At 36.4% G+C, this 23,892-nt stretch overlaps 1 protein-coding gene across 9 annotated transcripts in view; it reads left to right on the plus strand.

The window, feature by feature from the left end:
• anapc1 (anaphase promoting complex subunit 1) overlaps positions 1 to 23,892 on the plus strand; it is a 181,950-nt gene that overhangs the window by 101,963 nt on the left and 56,095 nt on the right. For all 9 annotated transcript variants that reach the window (XR_015506403.1, XR_015506406.1, XR_015506404.1 and 6 more), the window contains exons 29-37: positions 4,318 to 4,552; positions 6,297 to 6,388; positions 10,996 to 11,130; positions 13,632 to 13,714; positions 14,044 to 14,122; positions 16,479 to 16,553; positions 22,284 to 22,354; positions 22,557 to 22,647; positions 22,737 to 22,790. Coding sequence is in view for 4 of the 9 variants with exons in the window: in XM_087279784.1 (XP_087135910.1) it covers positions 4,318 to 4,552; positions 6,297 to 6,388; positions 10,996 to 11,130; positions 13,632 to 13,714; positions 14,044 to 14,122; positions 16,479 to 16,553; positions 22,284 to 22,354; positions 22,557 to 22,647; positions 22,737 to 22,790 (915 nt within the window). In the remaining 5 variants the exon portion in view is untranslated. The remainder of the gene's footprint in view (positions 1 to 4,317; positions 4,553 to 6,296; positions 6,389 to 10,995; positions 11,131 to 13,631; positions 13,715 to 14,043; positions 14,123 to 16,478; positions 16,554 to 22,283; positions 22,355 to 22,556; positions 22,648 to 22,736; positions 22,791 to 23,892) is intronic.

A 23,892-nucleotide genomic window follows, 5' to 3' on the forward strand; every position in this document is an offset into this window, starting at 1 on the left:
GATTCAGCAGTCCACATGTGTAAACATTATAAATGACCAACAGATGTTAACTAAACATCCCTTATGCCTCTTCAGAGTGGAGATTAAGAAATGTGTAATCTTGCATTTTGCATCCCGAGGTGGGTTTGAAACATGCCTTGTGCTATCGTTGCACATTAAACAATTTGGGGCTCGCATTTTCAAAATAAAAGTCCCACATGCATTCAATTCAGTTCAGCTTTATTTGTATAGCGCTTTTACAATGTAGATTGTGTCAAAGCAGCTTCACAATAATGGTCATAGTAACTGGATCAGGGTAGTTCAGTTCACATACATGCATAGTAAGTGAAATGCACAAGTAAAATAACTAAGGGAGGATAGCTATCACTGTTGTCCCACTAAAAAACATCTGGCTTCTCAAACGCAGCCTAATGCTGCGTTCACACCAGACACGGAACGCGCGTCAAGCGCGAGTAATTTACATGTTAAGTCAATGCAAACGCGTGAATAGACATCCTGCGGCGCGAATGGCGTGGCGCGAATTGAGCGTTTTGCGCGTTTGACACGCTTAATGTGCGTTTCGCGCGAATCACTCGAGTTCAAAAATCTGAACTTCAGTGGACATTCGCGCCGCGTTAACCAATCAGGAGCTTGCTCTTGTGGGGGCGTGATTGTGACGTATCGCCTGTTGTCTGTGTCCCAGGGGAAATCCCCCAGCAGACACCGACAAGAAGTTCATCAAACTGGGCTGGGCTCAGTCAGAAGCACCGCTGAAAACCTCCATCAGCCAGCTTCAGTTTCTGGAGGAGTCTATAAGCTTAAAGAGCTGGATGCACCTTTGAAAGGATGTAGTGGACTCAGATACGACCCTAAACGTATCGACGCTGTTTATCATCCTTCATAAAGCACATAAACACTGTTATTTTCTTCATAAAATCCATGTTAGCACTTTAGCAATGAAGCTAGAGTCACTGGGCAGACAGAAGCCCTGCCCTTCACGCGAATCTGCATTCGGGGAGGGGTTTGACGCGCGAATGAAGCAGGGTTTGGCGCGCGAATGAAGCGAGTAACCTCAAATGTTTACGCGCCTATTTACGCGCGAATTGTGCGATTTATCCGCGCGTTCCGCTTCTGGTGTGAACACAGCATTAGGCGTACATATTAATGACCTCAGAGATTTTTTATGGTCTCAGAGCTAGATATGAGTCCTCTTCTCTTGATGGTGGGTGCTCAACAGGTCCGGATTAATGACCTAAAGTGGCCAAACATGCAAATGCAGAGGGAATGGCCCATGAATCTCATCACAATTTGTTTTGTCTTCTGATTGGCCTGTTGTCCACCGTGGTTTTCCACTTGTGTAATTTACATGAGAAAAAGGAAACAGTGGTGTCTGAGGCTCACAGTATGCCCATTTCCATATACTGATCTGTTATTATTCTACTATGCCTCGGTATACCCAGATTTTCATTATAGGGCACCTTAAATGAATTTGTACCGTAAATAATTTGCATACTGATTAAAACTTCTTAGATTAGTATCTACATTTGTGTCTTATTATAGCAATTAAAAAAACATATTTAAGCATATTAATTTAAGCAAAACACAAAAATCTCATCAGCAGATGTTCACCAAAGATGGCTCTGATATCAAACGCCATACAACACATGACGAATTCACACATTCACGTGTAGCGAACAGAACGAATCATCCGAGACTACCTGCTTATCTATAATAGACATCTAGAAGGAAATCAGGAGGTTGTAGGCAGACGTTAATTACAGAGGAACAAAACGAGACCAATTTATCATAATGGCTTCCAATGCAATCCAACACAATATTACAAATTGTTGCGTTAATTAAAATCAGACACCCCATGATGAAATAGTCTTGCGTGTAGACTCCAATAAGTCAGTAGTTCTTTCTTTATTTGTAATTAATTCCCCTGAAATGTTCATTGAGGACATCCTAAATGCCAAAGACCTCTTCCCCAATCTCTTATCTCGCCATTTTTAGCATTGGAGCATTCGGGTTTGCATGTTTTCTGGGGTTTTTGCTCTCATCCTGTTGTTTTTCTCACATGAAAGGCAAACGTAGAGCTGAGTTTCATTCTGACAGTTCACAGGGCCAGTAACGTGTGCTGATCTCTCATTTCCAGTCAGGCCAGGCTTTGTTGATAGTTTCTGTGGTCGCCGAGCGTATCTGTAATCTATAAGCTATATCGAGCTACGTTCAGCTAGTCTTGGTGTTTACACTGCCCGCTCTCATAGCGGCTGTCTCGTAGTACTCCTGCCCGTTTTACAAGAATCGGCTCCAAAAACATCCTGTTTCATGCACATGTCGAAAAAAAATAAATGAATGAGGGAGTTTAATGAATGAATCAATCAAGTGTGTGTGTGTGCTCACTGTAAGCCTGCATGATGTATAATTTCAGTCTTTTTTTTTTTTTTTTTACTTAGAAACCAATCAGAACCCCCTAGCATCAATACTGTGGAAACCAGACCCTGTTTGTACTTTTTATTTGATCTTATTCAGTAGGGGTGTGATGAGACGCTTACTCCACGAGACAAGACATGAGATTGGGTTCACGAGATGAGATTTTTACCCTATTTTTTAGGAAATCTTCAATGATGAATGGAAAATAATCTTTTATTCAACTGAAAAAATTAAAAAATCACAAAATGCAAAACCATTTAGGAGCTTTTTTTAAAAATAACTTATGTTAAAATGTTATTTTACTTCTATTTTAATGAATTCTATGCAGCAAAGGGCATGCAAATCCTGCTAAATATTTTGCTTATTTATGAATGGAAAATAGGGTGAAGCAGTGGCGCAGTAGGTAGTGCTGTCGCCTCACAGCAAGAAGGTCGCTGGGTCAAGCCCCGGCTCAGATGGTGTTTCTGTGTGGAGTTTGCATGTTCTCCCTGCGTTTGCGTGGGTTTCCTCCGGGTGCTCCGGTTTCCCCTACAGTCCAAAAACATGCGGTACAGGTGAATTGGGTAGGCTAAATTGTCCATAGTGTATGAGTGTGTGTGTGAATGTGTGTGTGGATGCTTTCTAGAGATGGGTTGCAGCTGGAAGGGCATCTGCTGCGTAAAAACTTGCTTCATAAGTTGGCGGTTCATTCCGCTGTGGCGACCCCGGAATAATAAAGGGACTACGCGACAAGAAAATGAATGAATGAATGAATGGAAAATAATGTTTATATATATTTTTAAATATTATTGGAAAATAGATTTTTAACTGGGAAAAAAAGTGAATAAATTAATAAAAAAAATAATAAAATGCAAAACAATTGACTCTTCGTTAAGCCCCGCCCTTCTTAGTTACTGTTGCTACACCTGTCAAGCTTTCATGCCTGGCACATCTATTACAGTGTGTATGTTAAAAATAAATATTAATAAAACTTACGAATCTGCTCTCCGAAATAAAAGTAAACGAATGCCACCTGGTGGTTCAAAGAGAGAATTTATTGATATGAACTTTTTAAACGCGTACATGCACATTATTCAAGTTTAAAAAAAAAAAAAGGTAATAATTTATGCAGTCAAGCACGTGTTTTGATCACTAATATGCCAGTGATTGACACCTTCACCGATATCAAAATGCTTTTATGATGCAAAATTGATTTATACAGTTATTCCTTACGCCGATTAAAAAAACTTGAGTAGGCCTGGGCTACTATAATAAAGAAAATCTTCTCTAAATGTAGAACTAAATACACTGATATGCATTAAAATACATGATGAATACTCTCGACACATGAAAGTGGAAAGCCTGCAGCTCACAACAAACGTAGAAAGTTATTGCGTGTCATATTTAATAAACCGTTTACTGCTAATTTGATGAAATTATGCTCACATGGATGATTTAATATTAATCAGATGATGCCACTATGCTGCTGTGCCGTCAGCCAATCATCGCATTGCTGATCATGATTTCATGGATCGATAGATCAGTCCTTCACAACACACGCAGCGATCTCAGATCAGTTTATCCAGACATTTTAATCTGATTCGCGAACTTGTTTGAAGAACCAAATTAGCATGAGATCAGTTATCAAGATTAACAGATCCAGGAACTGCCAAATCATCTTAGATTATTTAATTGAGGTACGAAGAACGGACCCCTGATGTTTGCGTTGAGGATTGAGGATATGAGGCTTTGAGATTTTTGTGTCCAAAAATAACTGCAGATTAGATTCAGATTATAATATAAAGTTGATCTAAATATTAGCATCAGTTATCAGTATCGGGCATGAGAAGAACTTAATTATCATTTATCTGAAATAAATTTTCATACCGTGCATCTCTTATACATATATCTTCTCCTCTTTCTAAGGGTCATGAAATGACGAGTATCGGGCTGCTTTTGGGTGTTTCTGCTGCTAAACTGGGCACCATGGACATGTCCATCACTCGTCTGCTGAGCATCCACATCCCTGCACTGCTGCCGCCGACCTCCACCGAGCTGGACGTCCCACACAGTGTGCAGGTGGCTGCTGTGGTCGGCATCGGCCTGGTCTATCAGGGCACCGGACACCGGCACAACGCAGAGGTGCTGCTGGCAGAGATCGGTCAGTGTGTTTGTGTTTGTGTGTTTGTGTTTGTGTTTGTGTGTGTGTGTGTGTGTGTGTGTGTGTGTGTGTGTGTCTTTATGCACAGTCCACAATTACTCCTGTTTAATGTGGTGGTTCTTCTTGGTGGTTTGCTGATATTTCTCTGGATACTGCAGCTCTTGATGCATCACAAAGACATGCTGTCTTGGCCACAGATGAGCAAGCGAGATATGCACCAACCAATTGTCCTCTTTTAAACTCTGATATGTCACCCATATTGTTGTGTGCATTGCAATATATTAAGCAAAACTGTGTTATTATTCTCCTATTTAAATCTTCACACTCCGCTCTTACTGCTGGAATGTGCAATCAATGAAGACTGGCCGCCTACTCTAACGCCAACTGTGCATTCACACCCCCGCCAACGAGAGCATCAAAGTAGCCGGAAGTCATTACCAGCATGTCGGCGTCGAGAGTTTAACTCGAGTTAGCTCTATGGTAATGAGCTGTGATGCGGTTCACAGTCAGCCAATCGAAATGTAGAAGTTCACCAATTGAGATGCTTCCAGAGAACACAGTCCTATGATCTTTTTTCTGACCACAGTTGTTCCCAAGGGTTTGATTATTGCAGTCGTCGGATTTCCAATTATTTATGTGTCCCTGTTTGTTATTTGCATTAATGTTAAATATTGAAAAAAAGCGGGAATCTCATCAGTGTTTACTCTAGGATTTTTTTTTTTTCAGCTGTGGCGTCAGTCAGTCAGTCAGTTAGTCACCTAAAGGGTTAAACAAAAAACGCACAGCACTACTACGGTTACAGAAAAGTTTGCGCTGTTAGAATTCACTTACCTTTTAATACGTTTAGTTGCGATTATAACCCGCTATTAAAAAAAAACAAAAAAACGACTGAATGTTTTGAATGAGAAGCTGTAATGCAGCCGTGGCGGGATGAATTTTGGTGTGGCGCCCCATCACGGACCAATGCATGTAGCGGAAACCATGCTTATGCTAACTATAACGACAGTACAAAACAGTATTGCTGCTTCAGAATATTTGAGACATATGGGCAGATATTGAATAAGTGGAGCAAAGCCACACCACACGCAACAACTTGATCTTCAAAAGTTAAATGAGTTTGATTAAAGGTGCGCAACATTTTCCCTCTAGAAACATGTTTTTATGCATAAATATACAATAACTGATTTGCTGATATGCTGCAACCCTTCAAATAAGAGATTAAGGTAGTGAATCTTGATGCTGTCACCAGTGGAGCTGTGACGATTGACAGTGTTGTCAGCAGGGAGGCAAGACCAAATTTCGAGACTCTTGCCAGCGGCGATGTGAATGCATAGAATAAAATTTTTGTCATTTGTTAATTTTGTATTGCAATAACACAGTTCTTTTGAGGTGGGATAGGGGTAAAGTTATGGGTTGATTTGTTGATATGGGTAGGTTTATTGGTGGTTTAAATTGCTAGTTCACTCAAAAAAAAAAAAAAAACTGTGGTTTCCGACCTTCATGAGATTCTTCTTTTTTCTAATAAACACAAAATAAAATATTTTGAAGAATTTAGGAATCATTTTCTATTGAGATCCTTATTAGGATATAGTGTGGAAGTCAATTGCTACCAATGTCAATGCAGACATAAAAGAGTAAATGACAGAATCTTTAATTTAGGTGAACTGACGCTTTAACATAATGTTGGAGCAAATAAGCTTTTCTTTCATCTTTGTGTTTCTGTAACAGTTGTGTGTTTCCCCAGGTCGTCCGCCGGGTCCAGAGATGGAATACTGCACGGACAGAGAGTCATATTCTCTAGCTGCAGGACTGGCACTCGGCATGGTCTGCCTCGGGGTCAGTGTCTTTCTGAAGTGCTTTCTCAAAAGATCCTGATGTTTGCTAATGATGCCAATGATCTTTATATCAATGATCATTTGATGAAAATACTGACGTTTTTCAAATATTTCTCAAGTGTTGTTTTAGGGCCTACTCGCACTATGCCATTCGTACAGTGCCCAGGCCCGTTTCCTGGATCGTTTGAGAAGTGTGCGTGCGCTGAATCGGGCTCAAACACAGTTTACTTGGGCTTTGGCGCAGTACGTTTGTAGTGTGAGTGCAAAACGCGCCAAAGCCCGAAACTGAAAGCGAGACGTGACTTTTAAGGGACTGTTACATATGGATTTATTAATCATTCTTACTGTTCAGTGATCGCAAACTGCCGTAGTTTATTAAAGACGAGAACTCCTCACTGCACGACAGCTGCACAGCTTCAGCAGACCTCCTCATTCCTGCAGCACGAGAGCTTTATGATTGTTTATGAGCGCCAAAAGTGGCGGATCTGTTCGGCGAAATATCTGACTGCATGTCACCGCATCCCTAAGGACTGTTTGGTGAAATATTTGACTGCATGTCACTAAATAACAAACAACTGACACGATATAGCTAGAGAAATCTCCACTGTGCTGCTGAGTGAGAGAGCGCTTCTCACTGAACAGAGCAGCAGCGATGACGTAAGCGTGCCGAGGCCCGTTTATGTTGTGAGTGCAGGCCGTCGGGGGAGACGGGAGGGGGTCAAGCATGCTTTGGCCTGGTTCAAGGCAACTGTACCTAGTGTGAGTACGGCCTTACAGAGCAAGGGCATTTATTTACAGTTTGTCCTATTATATTTGTCTTCTCCTGAAGGTCTTATTTCTTTTAGTTTGACTGGAATAAATTATATATTAATAAATATGTAAAAAAAAAAAAAAGTAAAATCAAATCACTGTTGCTCAACAACTTGCCTTGTTATCCTAAATATCCGTTAAATGTCTCTTTAAGCTGAATACTAGTACCTTGTAAAATATTATGTACTGAAATCATGGCAAGATCAAAATAAATTAGTTATTAGAAATGGGTTATTAAAACTATTATGGTTTTTTAAAAAAACATATTTTCGTTAAACAGCAGATGTCAAATTTCACAGGAGAGCTAATCATTTATATATTGTTGATAATGAAAACAACAATAAAAGTTGGTTCACAATATGAATAATTAATAATAGTATTTAGCAATACTAGACGCACAAGATGCTTTTCTTTGTTAAAGATTTTGTCTTGTTTCTAGTCTAAACAGTTTAGACATTATTATATCAACTAACATTTACTAGACAAGCAGAACATTTAGTTTTGTTTTTTATAAATAATAAGTCAAAATTAAGGGATTTTTTTCCTTAAAACAAGCTAAATAATCTGCCAATGAGGTAAGATCAAAAGTTTTTAAAGTTTTTCAATTTTAAAGTGAAAACAAGATTATTTTGTCGGATGGTTTATCTTGCTTCAAGGAATATCTCACTTAAATTTTATTTAGTGGAGTACAGTACAAACATGCTTGAACTAGCATAAGAGTTTCCATATTTTCTTTTATACTTTTGCAAAAAGAACAAGAGAATAGAAAACAAATAAATTATAAGAAATTATAATAATAAAAGCAGAAGAAACTCACTTCATTTTTGGCTCATTATTTCTGAAAAGAAGGGAATATTTGAAGAGTTCAGATGCAAAACCCTCCAAATTCATCAGACCTCTTTTCTTGTAAATGAGCATTTTCTATCAGGCTCCTCTGATTAGGTTCAGAAGTTTCATTTTATATGTAATGATACGGTTATTAGCTAGTGTGTGTGTATATATATATATATATATATATATATATATATATATATATTATTATTATTATTATTATTTTTTTAAGTGTTACTTTAGCCAATTCTTTGGTTTTCTTTGGTAAATTTTCTTTTGCGTCAACCAGCTACATCCACTTGTGCTTTTTTTTGCAAAAACCTCTAAATCCACCTATTGAGACAAGACAGTGTAGTTAGTTAAAATTAACTAAAGATAATTATTATTATTATTATTTAATATTTTATCACTTTAACTACCCCACCAAAAAAAAAAAAAAGTATGGATTGCATTTCTTATCTCTTAATGTCTCTTAAAGTTAAAACACTCAATGCATTTTTCAACACATCTCATAATTTCTGAAATATCAGCCTCTACCAAATGGTTGATAATTCAGTTACTATGAAAAATCCGAAAATATGAACTGTAAGACCAATTTAATTAGAATATTTTAATATTAAGATAAAATATTCTCATTAACATATGTTTCCCTGTTTTTTTGCAATAAAACCAAAATCAATTGTTGTAGTAGTGCAACAGGATGCTTGCTTGGTTTTTAAAAATTTTTTTGTAAACCAGCAATGCTGTGTGTGTAAGCTATTATTTTAAACAGTCGTTTTTTTAAGGACTTTAACAGTCATTATTTAAAACAGTAAAAACATGACCAACCGTTTGGAAGAGGGGCAGCGGAAGGCGTAATAATATTAGTATTAATAATATTTAATAATATTATCAAATACATATACATTTTTTTGTAGGGTGTCGATAATGTATTCATTATTGTTGTTGTTGTTATTAATTTATTTTTACAATATTGTAAACCTCTAAATCCACCTCTTGAGACAAGACAGTGTAATTAGTTAAAATTAACTAACGATTCAATTTGAAATGATTTTACTAAACATAAAACACCTAAAATTAAAAATATCTAAATCTGTCAAGTAAGTGGCAGCTTGATAAACCGGGGAAAAAGCAGAAGAAAAATAAAGGAATGAAATCTGTGAAGTAAGTGCATTAATCTTTAACATTATAACTGACATTAATTAAATCTCAACAATCTGTTGTCATTTCTGATATTTGGGATTTAGATTTAATGTAAGTAGAACATTGTAAACATTGTAAGCTGAGCTTGGTAGATTAAAATAATGTAGTGTAAAAACATTGTGAAACATCAATATCTGTGCGTTGTCCATTAATATAAAAAGCTTATCAGACGTACAGGTAGTATGAAGTAATAAATATTATGTATAGTTTTATACATTAAATTCATCTTTTAAAAATAGCTTAAATTAGCAAATAAAACACAAGGTAGGCCTACTGGGCAAAAGGGGATGCCTCTCAGACAATTTTAGAAGCTGTCATTCATTCATTCTCACCATACTCAAGGTCTTGGTCTCTTGTTTATCCTCATAGCATCCACGTGGGATAAAAGAAAGACGTCTTATCTCTGTCTTTCGTGAAACACAGTTGCCGTTTAATGTATAGTAAATCGGACTCACTCAAAGTAGCGTAGCTGTGCAAACAAACGCTATGAATGCATGCAACACCTCCGACTGTACAGTGTGTTTTCTTTTTCTTATAGTGCACAGAGTTTTGAGGTGAGGGGATGTTTTCGTTTGCCATCCACTGACAGTCAGGCAGGCTCATCCAGTTCATCAAACTCCGTCTTTTAAAATCGAAATTGTAAGCGGAGTAAACTGGTCTCCTTTTAAAAGCCGGCGTATCAGTTCGCTGCTATGTTGAAAACGTGATTCGATTTTTGATTTCCAAATTTTTTTTATTTGGATTGCATTTCTTAATAATAATAATAATAATAATAATAATAACAACAATAATAATAATAATAATAACAATAATAATAATAATAAATAATAATAAATGTTTATTATTATTATTATTATTATTATTATTATTATTATTTTGTTTAATATAATTTCCAATTATATAATTTTATTAATTTTTATTATTATAATTGATAATGTTGTTAATATTATTATTGAATATAATTGCACTTAGTATCATTATTATTTTATAATTATTTTTTTCTGTATAACTATTATTTGGTTCATTTTTATTATTATTATTATTATTTAACTCACTCAAAGTAGCGTAGCTGTGCAAACAAATGTTATGAATGCATGCAACACCTCCGACTGTACAGTGTGTTTTCTTTTTCTTATAGTACACAGAGTTTTGAGATGAGGGGATGTTTTCGTTTGCCATCCACTGACAGTCAGGCAGGCACATCCAGTTCATCAAACTCCGTCTTTTAAAATCGAAATTGTAAGCGGAGTAAACTGGTCTCCTTTTAAAAGCCGGCGTATCAGTGCGCTGCTACGTTGAAAACGTGATTCGATTCACGCCTTCTGATTGGTTCTCGGGATATAGCAGCTTTTGCTGTCAAAGGCAAGTGGCGTTTAGCAGCTTTTGCCAACAAACTGTTATTTCTGAATGCGCTGACGCTGCGATTTTAGATGATTTGAAGCAAATCTATTTGTTGATAGTGTACTATGTGCCTAAAGCTTTCACTCAATGCCATTAGCTCATTTTTAGTGGAAGTGGCGTTTAGCGGCTTTTACATCAAATCTTTTCATTTATTTTACTCTTCCTGGAAAAAAATGCTTCTTGATTTTTGAGGAGTTTTTAGATATTTGGAGTAGAAACGAGACTCGTTTTTTTATGTTTTTTTTGCAGTGTATATGGTTATTTGTAAAGTAGTATTTATCAGGAATAGTGTTCATCTGTGAGAATCTGTAAGTAATGTTTTCTCCATGCTGAGTCTGCGTTTTCTCCTGTTTTTCTCTTCAGCACGGCAGTAACCTGATCGGGATGAGTGACCTGAACGTGCCCGAGCAGCTCTATCAGTACATGGTGGGAGGTCATCGCCGCACTCATGCTGGCATCAACAGAGAGAAACACAAATCTCCCAGCTATCAGATCAAGGTGGAGTCCGCTAATACTGACGTTCATCTAAAGCTCTCTCTAGTCGATTAAATTCACTTTATTGGCATGACATACAATGGTGCATATTACCAAAGTGTTCAGAGGAGGGTAAAAAAGCCAATATAAAAATAGTAGTAATAGCAACATTAATGAAAACAATAATAATATATAATAAAATGGAAAGGAATATATACAGTATACATAAAGCAATAGAATACATGCATATATATATATTTTTTAAAAAACTTAATACAGATCTGTTTACTCTTTACCTCTTAGTTTGTGGCATTTATAAATATCTCTCTCTCTCTCTCTTTCATAGTCATGCCACGGCTCGCATGTGGTTTGTTTTACAGTTTAATTTCTCGTAAGAGTAAACCAAGTTATGCTTCTGAAGAAATATGTGGCATCGGTAAATGACCATATTTTGTTTCAGAAATAGCTACAGTACATGAAAGATGCCCCATTTTGGGGTCTTTATCAAACAAATTTTCTAAATTAAAAATACATTGAATACTCTTGTAATAATAACAGTAATAATAATTATAAATGTATTAATTTTATTTGTATTATTATTATTATTATTATTATTATTTTGTTTAATATAATTTCAATTAATATAATTGTATTTATTATTATTATTAATATTATTAATATTGTTATTATTATTGAATATAATTTAAACTATAATAATAATAATTTTAATAATAATAAATATTATTATATTCTCTGTAACTATTATTTTATTTAATTAATATTATTATTATTTAATATTTCATCACTTTAACTACCCCACCAAATTTTTTTTTATTTGGATTGCATTTCTTAATAATAATAATAATAATAATAATAATAATAATAAATAATAATAATAATAATAATAAATGTTTATTATTATTATTATTATTATTATTATTATTTTGTTTAATATAATTTCCAATTATACAATTTCATTAATTTTTATTATTATAATTGATAATGTTGTTAATAGTATTATTGAATATAATTGCACTTAGTATCATTATTATTTTATAATTATTATTTTCTGTATAACTATTATTCGGTTCATTTTTATTATTATTATTATTATTATTTAATATTTTATCACTTTAACTACCCCACCAAGAAAAAAAATGTATGGATTGCATTTCTTATCTCTTAATTTCTTTTAAAGTTAAAAGACTCAATGCATTTTTTTCAACACATCTCATAATTTCTGAAATTTCAGCCTCTACCAAATGGTTGATATGTCTGTTACTATGAAAAACCTGAAAATATAAACTGTAAGACCAATTTAATTAGAATATTTTAATATTAAGATAAAATATTCTCATTAACATGTTTCCCTGTTTTTTTGCAATAAAACCAAAATCAAGTGTTGTAGTAATGCAACAGGATGCTTGCTTGATTTTTTTTATTTTTTTTGTAAACCAGCAATGCTGTGTGTGTAAGCTAGTATTTTAAACAGTCGTTTTTTTAAGGACTTTAACAGTCATTATTTAAAACAGTAAAAACATGACCAACCGTTTGGAAGAGGGGCAGTGGAAGGCGTAATAATTTTAGTATTAATAATATTTAATATTATTATCAAATACATATAAATTTTTTAGTAGGGTGTCGATAATGTATTTATTATTGTTGTTGTTGTTGTTAATTTTTTAAATCTTATTTTTAAATATTGTTACTATTATTTTATTTATTATTATATTTATTACGTTTTAATAATTTTATATTTAATATTATTATCATTATTTTCATTTGTATAATTACTATTATTATTTTTTTATTAATATTATTGTTGCTATTATTATCAAATACATGTTTATTGCAGGTAGGGTGTCTAGTGCGTTTGGTATTATTATTGTTGTGAATATTTTATTTCTTAAATAATATTATTTTTTAATATTATTACTATTATTTTATTTTTTCATATTATTTTATATTATTATTATTATTATTATTATTACTAACAAATTTTGCAAGTAGGGTGTTTTAAGTAGGGTGCTTTAATAGTACAAATACTTTTGGTGATTAAAATGGCAAAATATTGGTGAAATTATAAGCCATTATTATTCAGCGTGACATATATATTTATATCAAAATATAACAACATTAAGGGACTACGCCGAAAAGAAGGTCTACTGGTCTATACACAATATAAATAGTTACCAAAACAGAACTAATAAAAATCCTAATTAAAATAATAAAGATTTAAAATGACAAATAATGAGATTTTTTTGAGCTCATGAAATTGTTTGCTGTAAAAACATAAAAAAAGAGGTTGATTTGATATATAAACACAGATGATCGACTGTTTCCAGTAACAAAATATTACATCATAACAAATACCATCTACAGAAATTTAAATTCATTTAAATTGTACATATATTTGATTAATCGGCTCAATATCAGTAAGAAGAATAATAGTTTGCTGAACATACCTTTCATTATCTAGTATTGGTGAAAAGGCTAAACAGATGAACTGTTTGTGTTTTTAATAGGAAGGTGACACCATCAATGTAGACGTGACTTGTCCTGGGGCTACACTTGCTCTGGCCATGATTTACCTCAAAACAAATAATAGGTGAGTTTGATTTGTTTTATCATTCACTCATTTCAGATAAAATACTGAGCTATTTTTAAAAATAATCTCAGTGTTAAACTCTTCAAAAAAAATTCAATTCTAAATCAATTAAGCTTACCTAAAAAGCTGAGCATTATTATTTTTAATATTTTTAATCGCACACTTCACCTTTAAAGTCAAAAAACATTACACTGTGAATGCCGAAAGCCTCTTTTTTGTGTATGAAAAGGCCACTTATTCCACATATTCAGCAGTGTGAGATGAAAGCGGGCTTCATCCGGCTTGCTCTGCTCTTTTGCATTCACACCTGTTTCTCCGGCCTCCTGCAGGTCCGTTGCTGATTGGCTGAAAGCCCCAGACACCATGTTCCTGCTGGACTTCATCAAGCCTGAGTTCCTGCTGCTGAGGGTGAGAAAACACTACAGCTTCTCATTCTGGCCTCTGGGCTCATGGGCTCCTGCACATTTACACCTCATGTCATGACTTTTACCAACTCTTCTCATGTTTTACGATGACTTTTAAGGTCAGATATGGGGTCATTTTCCACCCTGCTGTGTGTGTTAATGGACATCACTTCCTTTTCAGGTTGTTTTTTTGACCAGCAGACTATGGGTGCGTCTCAATCGGCTCCCTAGTTCAGTAGTCAGTTCACTGATCGCTGAATTGCACAAAATGCACAATAGCACCTAAATTTGTCAAACCTGAGTCATTGTAAATCCGTTTTTATGTGCATATTTGAGCAATAGGCCCCACTGAGCTTTTAAAGGGGATCTTTTAAAGGTCCCATGAATTTAAAATAAAGTATTTTACTTGTAAGGGCCTACTCGCACTATGCTATCCATACTGTGCCCAGGCCCGTTTCCTGGATCGTTTGAGAAATGTGAGTGCGCCGAATCGGGCTCAAGCACGGTTCACTTGGCCGGCCCTGGCCCGGTTGGAAGAGGTGTGCCTGAGCGCGGTTCACTTGGGCTTTGGCGCGGTACGCTTGTAGTGTGAGTGCAAAACACGCCTAAGCCCGAAACTGAAAGCGAAACTTACTGTTCAGTGAACGCAAACTGTCGTAGTTTATTAAAGACGCAAACCCCTCACTGCACGACAGCTGCACCTTCAGCAGACCTCCTCATTCCTGCAGCACGAGGGCTTTATGATTGTTTATGAGCGCCAAAAGGGGCGGATCTGTTCGGCGAAATATCTGACTGTGTGTCACCGCATCCCTAAGGACTGTTTGGCGAAATATTTGACTGCATGTCACTGCATAACAAACGACTGAAGGGATATAACTAGAGAAATCTCCACTGTGCTGAGCGAGAGCGCTCACTGAACAGCGCAGCATCGATGACGTAAGCGTGCCCAGGCCCGATTGTATGTGAGTGCGAGCCGTCGGGGGAAACTGTAACTGGTTCGAGGCAACTGTACATAGTGTGAGTACAGCCTTAGTATCAGTGTGTTAGCCTTAAGGATATTTAGCTAGTGCTGCTTCAAGCGAGTGACAATTTACATTCGGGAGATATCAACATTCAAAGCATCACTTCCGCCTAAATGAATGAATGATTTTTTTTTGTCATCGCATACTTCAGTTTCTCGTCAAATCTTGTTCATAATCAAAGGCTCTTTAGTATCTAGAGTATCTATTTGCAATTTTTTTATTCAAAAATTTATCCTTACAAGGAAACTGGTATATAGACTAGTGATGGGTCGTTTATGAACGATTCATTCATTATGAACAAATCTTCAATGTGATTAGGGAACTACGAGTCCTCTCAGGGAGTGATTTGTTCATCCGCGCGTGCGCACATTTGTGCAGGTGGTATCGTTCCTTTTAAGACTTTTGAATCATTCATCGCGGAAAGGCAGAAGCCAATCATATGCGTTTAGAGTCGGAAAAAGAATTGATCCATTCATCTTACGAGTCCTCTTTCGAGTCATTTGTTCATCACACGCCAATCATATGAGTTTAGAGCCGGAAAAAGAATTGAACCGTTTGTTTTTCGAGTCCTGTATCGAGTTTGAGTCATTCGTTCCTCACGGGCCAATCATATGCGTTTAGAGCTGGAAAAAGAATTAAACTGTTCATCTCTCGAGTCCTATATCAGATTTGAGTAATTCGTTCCTCTCGGGCCAATAATATGCGTTTAGAGCCGGAAAAATAATTGATCAGTTCATCTCTAGTCCTCGGGTTTTAGTCATTCTGTCACGTGATGAACGAACGACTCAAGAACCAGAAGACTTGAAAGGTGAACTAATTATCATGGCTCCTATCGGCTCAGACTGTGTACATTGGTTAAGATTATATGTGACTGTCAGTTTAACGTGAACGAACCACTGACATTTGAAGACATGAAGAGGTGAGCTGAGCAAAGAGATAACAATATCTTTATAGACAAAAGAGCAGGTAAACACTGAATTATTATTTTCTCCTTCTTATAGTATTCTACTTATGACTTATTTGTCGTGTGATCAACCTTTTGGGCTAGTTGTAGATGTGTTTGGAAGCAATTTGTAACATTTTAATAATATTTTTGCAAATTAAACCAAATTATCGAAATGACTCGAAAAAAGATTTGTTCATTTCGATAAACAAGACTCAAAGATCCGAGTCAGTAAAATGATTCGAACTTCCCATCACTAATATAGACTATGCAGTTCACTAGGATTTGGAACAGAGCCTATAAACAGCAACGCTTCTAAAGAAAGTGATGTACAAACATTTCCTTTTTCGCAATTCAGTGTGAAATGTTGATCTCTCGCTTTGTTCTCTGTACAGACGCTGGCCAGATGCCTTATCATGTGGGACGAGATCTTTCCCAATGCCGACTGGGTGACCAGCAATGTTCCTCAGGTACTGTTAGTTACAGCTCGAGCACACTGCAGGGAATCAGCCATCATTGCGTGTGTTTTCTTCAGAAAGAGGAAACACATTTTTGCTTCAGGTCATGTTTTCTCCCCCCCCCCCCCCCCCCCTTCATTTAGTTCAAAGGTTGGTCAAATATTTGGCAATGCTCATGTTGCAAAACACAGAGTTGTTTGGTCACTTCAACCGTGGTGTGTGGTTGTGCAGGTCATTGAGTAATGGAGGAGGGAGAGGATGGTTATTGAAATATCTTGAAAAGTTTCAGTGCTCAGCGTATGGAGTTCAAGTCAAAATTATTCACCCTCCTGTGATTTTGGTTTTCTTTTTCAAATATTTCCTAAATGATGTTTAACAGTGCAAGACATTTTTCACAGTATTTTCGATAATATCGTTTTCTCTTGGAGACAGTCTTATTTATTTATTTTTTTCGGCTAGAATAAAAGCAGTTTAAAAAAAATTGTAATTTCAATTTTGTTACCCCCGGGCAGCGCAGTGGGTAGCGATATCGCCTCACAGCAGGAAGGTCGCTGGTTTAAGCCTCACCCGTGTCAGTTGGCTTTTCTGTGTGGAGTTTGGATGTTCTCCCCATGTTGGCGTGGGTTTCCTCCGGGTGCTCTGGTTGTCCTCACAAGTTTAAAGACATGTGGTATAGGTGAATTGTCCGTAGTGTATGTGTGTGAATGAGAGTGTATGGATGTTTCCCAGTACTGGGTTACAGCTGTTAGTGCATGCGCTGTGTAAAAAGTTGGTGATTCTTTCTGCTGTGGCGCTCCGCTAGAAAATCTTATTTACAAATGCTGGATCCTGTACACCACCAAGGACTTAGACTAGCTCTTGGAGCTTTCAGAACTTCACCTGCTCAAAGCCTATACACTGAAGCAAATGAACCACCTCTTTATATTAGACGCTTGGAATTATCTCTCCAGTATGCATTAAAAATAAAGACAAATCAACACAACCCAGCTTTCAAACCAATCTTTCAACCTCAATATTTGGATTTGTATGAGGAAAGACCCAGCTATATTCAACCATTCGGTGTGCGGATCAGAACACACATAAAAAACCTAAATGTAAATCTTGATTCCATCCACCAGACTCTCATTTGCCCGGTCCCACCATGGAGATTAAATAAGTTGCAAGTAAATCTGGATCTAAGCAAGCATAAGAAGGCTGATACATTCCCACATACATATCAACAAGCAGTTGCTGACATAAGACATTTTTATCCTACCCATAATCCAATATACAAAGATGGATCAAAAAAGGACGGTCATGTTTCTGCAGCAATCGTAATGGGTCAATCACACCACGGCATTCGCATTCCTGATCAAAGCTCAATCTTTACAGCTGAAGCAATGGCACTCTTTTTAGCGCTGGAACACATTGAAAATGCAGAAGGACACAATTTTATTATTTTTTCTGATTCTAAATCTTGTCTACAGACATTAAATTCTTTTAAACTGGAGCATCCCATTATTATTGACATTTTTATCAAAGTGAATGAATTATAGAGAAAGTTTTATAATATAGTCTTCTGCTGGATCCCAGGACATACTGGACTACTTGGGAATGAACAAGCTGACAAAGCCGCCAAAACAGCCCTAACAGGAAAACTGATGGAGTGCAAAATCCCACCTTCGGATCTTAAGCCACTAATAAAAGGATATATTCTCAACAAATGGCAATCAGAATGGGATCAGTGCCCAGAAAATAAACTTTTTGAAATTCAACCTGAAATAGGAAAAAAATCGAATTTATTTTTTAAGTCAAGACACGATGAGATTGTGTATAGAAGATGCCGCATTAGACACACGAGACTCACACATGAACATTTACTCAAAGGAGAAGAACCACCAAAATGCCTTTATTGCAACAGAAACCAAACAGTTAAACATATTCTTGTGGAATGCCCCATTTTAATGTTATCAGAAAACAATATTTATCTGGAGAGACTTCAAAGGAAATATTTTTAAACGTGAATCCATCTAAAGTTGTAGAATTTTTATCAAAAGGAAATCTTAAACTGTTTTAGATTTTTATTTTATATATTATCATTATTATTATTATTTATATATTTTACCTTGTACATTATTTATTGCTGTTGATGACTTTTAATTGTTAGAATATTTTTACTTGATCTATTTTCTTTTTGCCATGACATAGCCATAGAAGCTGAAATGGCAATAAAATTAAATCTCTCTCTCTCTCTCTCTCTCTCTGCTGTGGCGCAACCCCTGGTTAATAAAGGGACTAAGCCGAAAGTGAATGAATGAATGAATTATTAGTCCCGTTAAGCAGTATTTTTTTCAATTGTCTACAGAACAAACCACTGTTACGCAATTACTTGCCTAATTACCCTAACCTGCATAATTAACCTACAACTCCAAAGACAAGTAAGTTGAGACAGTATGGAAAATGCAAATTAAAATATAAAGTAGTTATTTTTAAATTTACTTTGACTTGGATTTCATTGCAGACAATACAACAAACATTTTGTAATGTGTTCCTCATGATTTTTTTGTTTTTTTCCCTCCAAAATAAACACCTATTCCAATTTTTGTTCTTGCAACAAATTAAAAAAAAAAAGTTGTAACAGTAAAGCATTTAGCACTGTAATGTTGCTAATTGTTTTCACAACACTTAAAAGACGTTTAGGGACTGAAGACACCAAGTGACGAAGTGTATAATTTTATCTCATTCTTCCTGCAAACAAGTCTTAAAGTGGGCAACTGTACACACATTATCTTATGTAGACAGGTCAGGACTGCAGACAGGCCAGTCAAGTACCTGTATCCTTTTCTTCTGCAGTCATTTTGTAATGTGTGCAGAATGTGATTTTGCATTGTCTTGTTGAATTATGCATGGGAGTCCATGGAAAAGAAGGCAGCATATTGTGCTTCAAAGTCTCTGTGCTTTTCAGCATTAATAGTGCCATCACAGAAGTTACTTAGGCCAAGGGCATAGACACAACCCCATACCATGACAGACTTTTAGACTCCATGCTGGTAACAGTCTGGATGATCCTTTTTTCCCCTTTGGTCTAGAGCAGTGGTTCTCAAACTGTGGTACGTGTACCACTAGTGGTACACAGGCTTCCTTCTAGTGGTACACAGAGGAATAAAATATGTCATGTACAAGCTACACACATTTCAAAATTGATCAAAAATGATGTATATAATATGCCATATATGACATAAAGCCTATATTTCTGAGGTAATCTGCCACGTTTTTTAACTGTGCAGAGTTGTAGCTGCTTTACTGGGCCTGCTACGCTACTGTATTTCAATACTGCTCATTTTGGTGGTACTTGGAGAGACAATTTTTTTTCTGAGGTGGTACTTGATAAAAAAAAATTTGAGAGCCACTGGTCTAGAGCACACTGTTTCCATTTCTTCCAAAAAATAAAAATAAAAATTTATATATATATATATATATATATATATATATATATATATATATATATATATATATATATATATATATATATATATATATATATATATATATATATATATATATATATATATATATATATGGTACACATTCTCACTGTGTGATGGTCCATCCCAGATGCCTCGGAATCTAGAGAAGTCGACAGCGCTTCTGGACACTGTTAACATAGGGCTTCCTTTTGGCACAGTACAGTTTAAACTGGCATTTGTGGATGCAACTGCATGTTGTGGTGCTTGACAAAGGTTGCCTAAGTAGTGATATCACTGATAGATCAATGAGGATTTTTGATGCAGGGCCGCCTGAGGGTTCAGAGATCACGGTTGTTCAGCTTGGGCTTGTGCCCTTGTTCAATACGCGCTGATATTCCTCCAGATTACTTGAATCTTTTAATTATGTTCAACTCTGTTGAAGGTGAAATATCCAAAATGTCGTCTTCTCTTTCTTTGAGGAACATTTTAAACATGTCAATCATATTTCTCACATATTTGATGGCAAACTGGTGATTCAAGGCCCCGGTGGTCTTTGCTCAATAAAGGACTAAACCCAAATCATAATTACAATCATTTGTTTCCAATCACATAATTTAACCAGTTTACCTGATTACCAGCCCTAAACTGCTCCTGTCCTGACTTTTTTTGGAGTGTGTAGCAGGTCTGAACCATAGGAATAGATGTATGTTTACAAATAAAATGAAGTTGACCGGGCAAAGCATGAAATATTTTTGTTCATATTGTCAATGTAAATTTGGAAATCTTAACTTTTTCTGATTTGAGGTTGTAGTTACGCCTTTAAATGTCACTTTAAGCTGAACACCAGTATCTTGTAAAATATCTAGTCACATATTATGTGCTGTCATAAATTCTATTCAACTTTGTTTTAGCTTTGAGTTTATACTTTAATTTGTTTGTTGTTAGTGGCAACATTTAGACCAGGGGTGTCCAAACTCTGTACTGGAGGGCCGGCGTACTGTAGAGTTTAGCTCCAAACCTAATCAAACACACCTGAACCAGCTAATCAAGCCCTTACTTGAAATACTAGAAACAAGCGGCAACCTCCCGCTCTCACTCGTGAAGCCAATACGGAAGTAACTGAAACTGCAATTCATCGAAATTACGCTAGTCCTGACTCCATAATAGAGCACATTTCTGTTGACCCTAATGTTAAAATGGCCAACTTTATAGCAGAAAAAAAGGTGTTTACAGCTAAAGAACGATTTTGGTTTATATAGCTAATATTACTTTTTATGACAACTTAGTGGGCTGATTTGTTTTTTTATAACTCATCCATTTAGTTTATATTAAATTGTATTAAGTCTGCATATTTAAGGGTGTGGCCACTTGAGTGACAGCTAGGTCTCTGTGATCGCCGTCATGTCACCTCTATTGATTCCGGCTGATTAGCCGCTGAACTCTGCATATTCTTCGAATTATTGTGTTGTTTTATGTGGCTTTACACAGTCAGTTGCCTTTTTGAATTGTTTCCAACAATTATTAGATGATATGGCATGCTGTGTGCACTTAAATATGCTCACAAACCATTCGCGTGAAATTGTACACTTGTATAGCATCTCTAGAAATGTATTTATTTTATTTAAGATCATTTAGATTTTTCTTTAGACCTGTAAAACACTCCAGAATCTGACAGATTGATTAGCTGTAGGCTCTAGATCAGTCATCTGAAGCTTTGTCATACAGTATTATGCCTGGATTTCATAATTAGCCTTGCATTTACTATCACAGACTATATTTTAAGTGTTTGAAAGTTAATTCACGGTTAAAAAACGTCATAAGAACAATGTTTAGTTGCTCAATGTATTACAACAGTGTTTTTAAAAGACTAAACACTTTATCGATATAGCTTACAACCAAGCACATGTGTTCAGAACACACAAAGGAATCGTGAGTAATGAAGAATTAAGCATTTCATCCAAAGAAAAGCCCGTCTAAGGAAAGTGCTAGCAGGCGCCTGTAGCTCCGCTCACGCTCCGCCTCTTTGCCCTTGTTTGGTATCCTCCGGTTGGTGAGATAATAACGACGGTTGGCCACACCTACTTGTAGCTTCTTTTGCGTATTTCAGAAGCCTATGGGTGACATCACGGACACTACTCCATATCTTTTGCAGTCTATGAATAGAAACCTCCTGGCAGGTGTGTTGAAGCAAGTTGGAGCTAAACTTAGCAGGACACCGACCCTCTAGGAATGAGTTTGGACACCCCTGTTTTAGACTCTTTTAATATGATAAAAATAATAACCGTTACATTTTCAGATCATCCAAGAAAACATCGGAAACCAGGACCAGACGCCCGTCTCGGAGGACCTCAATATGGAGACTTTGGTGTGAGTTGCATTTTTAATTCTGCGTGGTCTGTTTTCGATCGGCATGTGATTTATAGGAGATCCTCAAACCCACAGACGGTTTCTCATGTGGAGGTGTTTCGAATAACGTTCCGCCTGTCTGATATGAATTTCCATTGAGTTTAATGTATTTGATGTGTGGATGAAACAAATAAAGTTGACATTTCTCTCACTGTTTCCACAGTCAGGCTCATGACTATATAATCGCCGGAGGATGTTTGGCTGTGGGATTTCGGTTTGCTGGCTCTGCTAATTCAGACGCCTTCGACTGCTTAGTAAGAATATATTTACTCACCTCCTACAAACGCATGATATGCTTCTTTCATGTTCTCAGAATATTCCTAACAGTTTAATTCTCTTTTAGTACAAATTTGCCAAAAACTTCATGCAGTGTTTGACCACCTCTACTGCTACAGTGGTATGTATGTCTGTGTGTGCAAAGTGTTTTGGCTGAAAATAATGGGTTAAAAGGTATGGAATAAGAGAATGAAAAATTGTTTGGTGCCTTTGATGTAAAAATAAGATTTTAATCATTCAATAGAGCCGTCAAACATCCGAAATAAAATATAAACCCACTGGCCACTTTATTAGGTACACCTTGCCAGTACCGGGTTGCACCCACCTTTGCTTTCAGAACTGCTTTAATCCTTTGTGGCATAGATTCAACAAGGTGCTGAAAATATTCCTCAGAGATTTAGCTCCATATTGTCATCATATCATCACGCAGTAGCTGTAGATTTGTTGGCTGCACGTCCATGATGCGAATCTCTCCACCACATCCTAATGGTGCTCTATTGGATTGAGATCTGGTGACTGTGGAGGCCTTTGAGTACAATGTTTCTTGAACATTGTCATGTTCAAGAAACCAGTCTGAGATGATTCACGCTTTGACATGGTGCGTTATCCTGCTGGAAGTTGCCATCAGAAGATGGAGACACTGTGGTCATAAAGCGATGGACATGGTCAGCAACAATACTCAGGTAGGCTGTGGCGTTGACATGATGCTCAGTTAGTACTAATGTGCCCAAAGTGTGCCAAGAAAATATCCCCCACTCCATTTAACCACCACCACCACCAGCCTGAACCATTGATACAAGGCAGGATGGATTCATGCTTTCATGTTGTTGACGCCAAATTCTGACCCTACTATCTGAATGTCGCAGCAGAAATGGAGACTCATCAGATCAGGCAACATTTCTCCAATCTTCTATTGTCCAGTTTTGGTGAGCCTGTGTAGATTGTAGCCTCAGTTTCCTGTTCTTAGCTGACATAAGTGGCACCCGGTGTGGTCTTCTGCTGCTGTAGCCCATCTGTCTCAAGGTTGGATGTGTTGTGTGTTCAGAGATGCTCTCTTGCAGAACTCTGTTGTAACGAGTGCTTATTTAAGTTACTGTTGCCTTTCTATCAGTCTGGAACCAATCTGGCCATTCTCCTCTGACCTCTGGCATCAACAAGGCATTTGTGCCCACAGAACTGCCGCTCACTGGATATTTTCTCTTTTACAGACCATTTTCTGTAAA

The sequence above is a fragment of the Danio rerio genome, chromosome 13, assembly GCF_052040795.2.
Source record: "Danio rerio strain M-AB ecotype USA chromosome 13, GRCz13ab, whole genome shotgun sequence".
Lineage (NCBI taxonomy): Eukaryota > Metazoa > Chordata > Actinopteri > Cypriniformes > Danionidae > Danio > Danio rerio.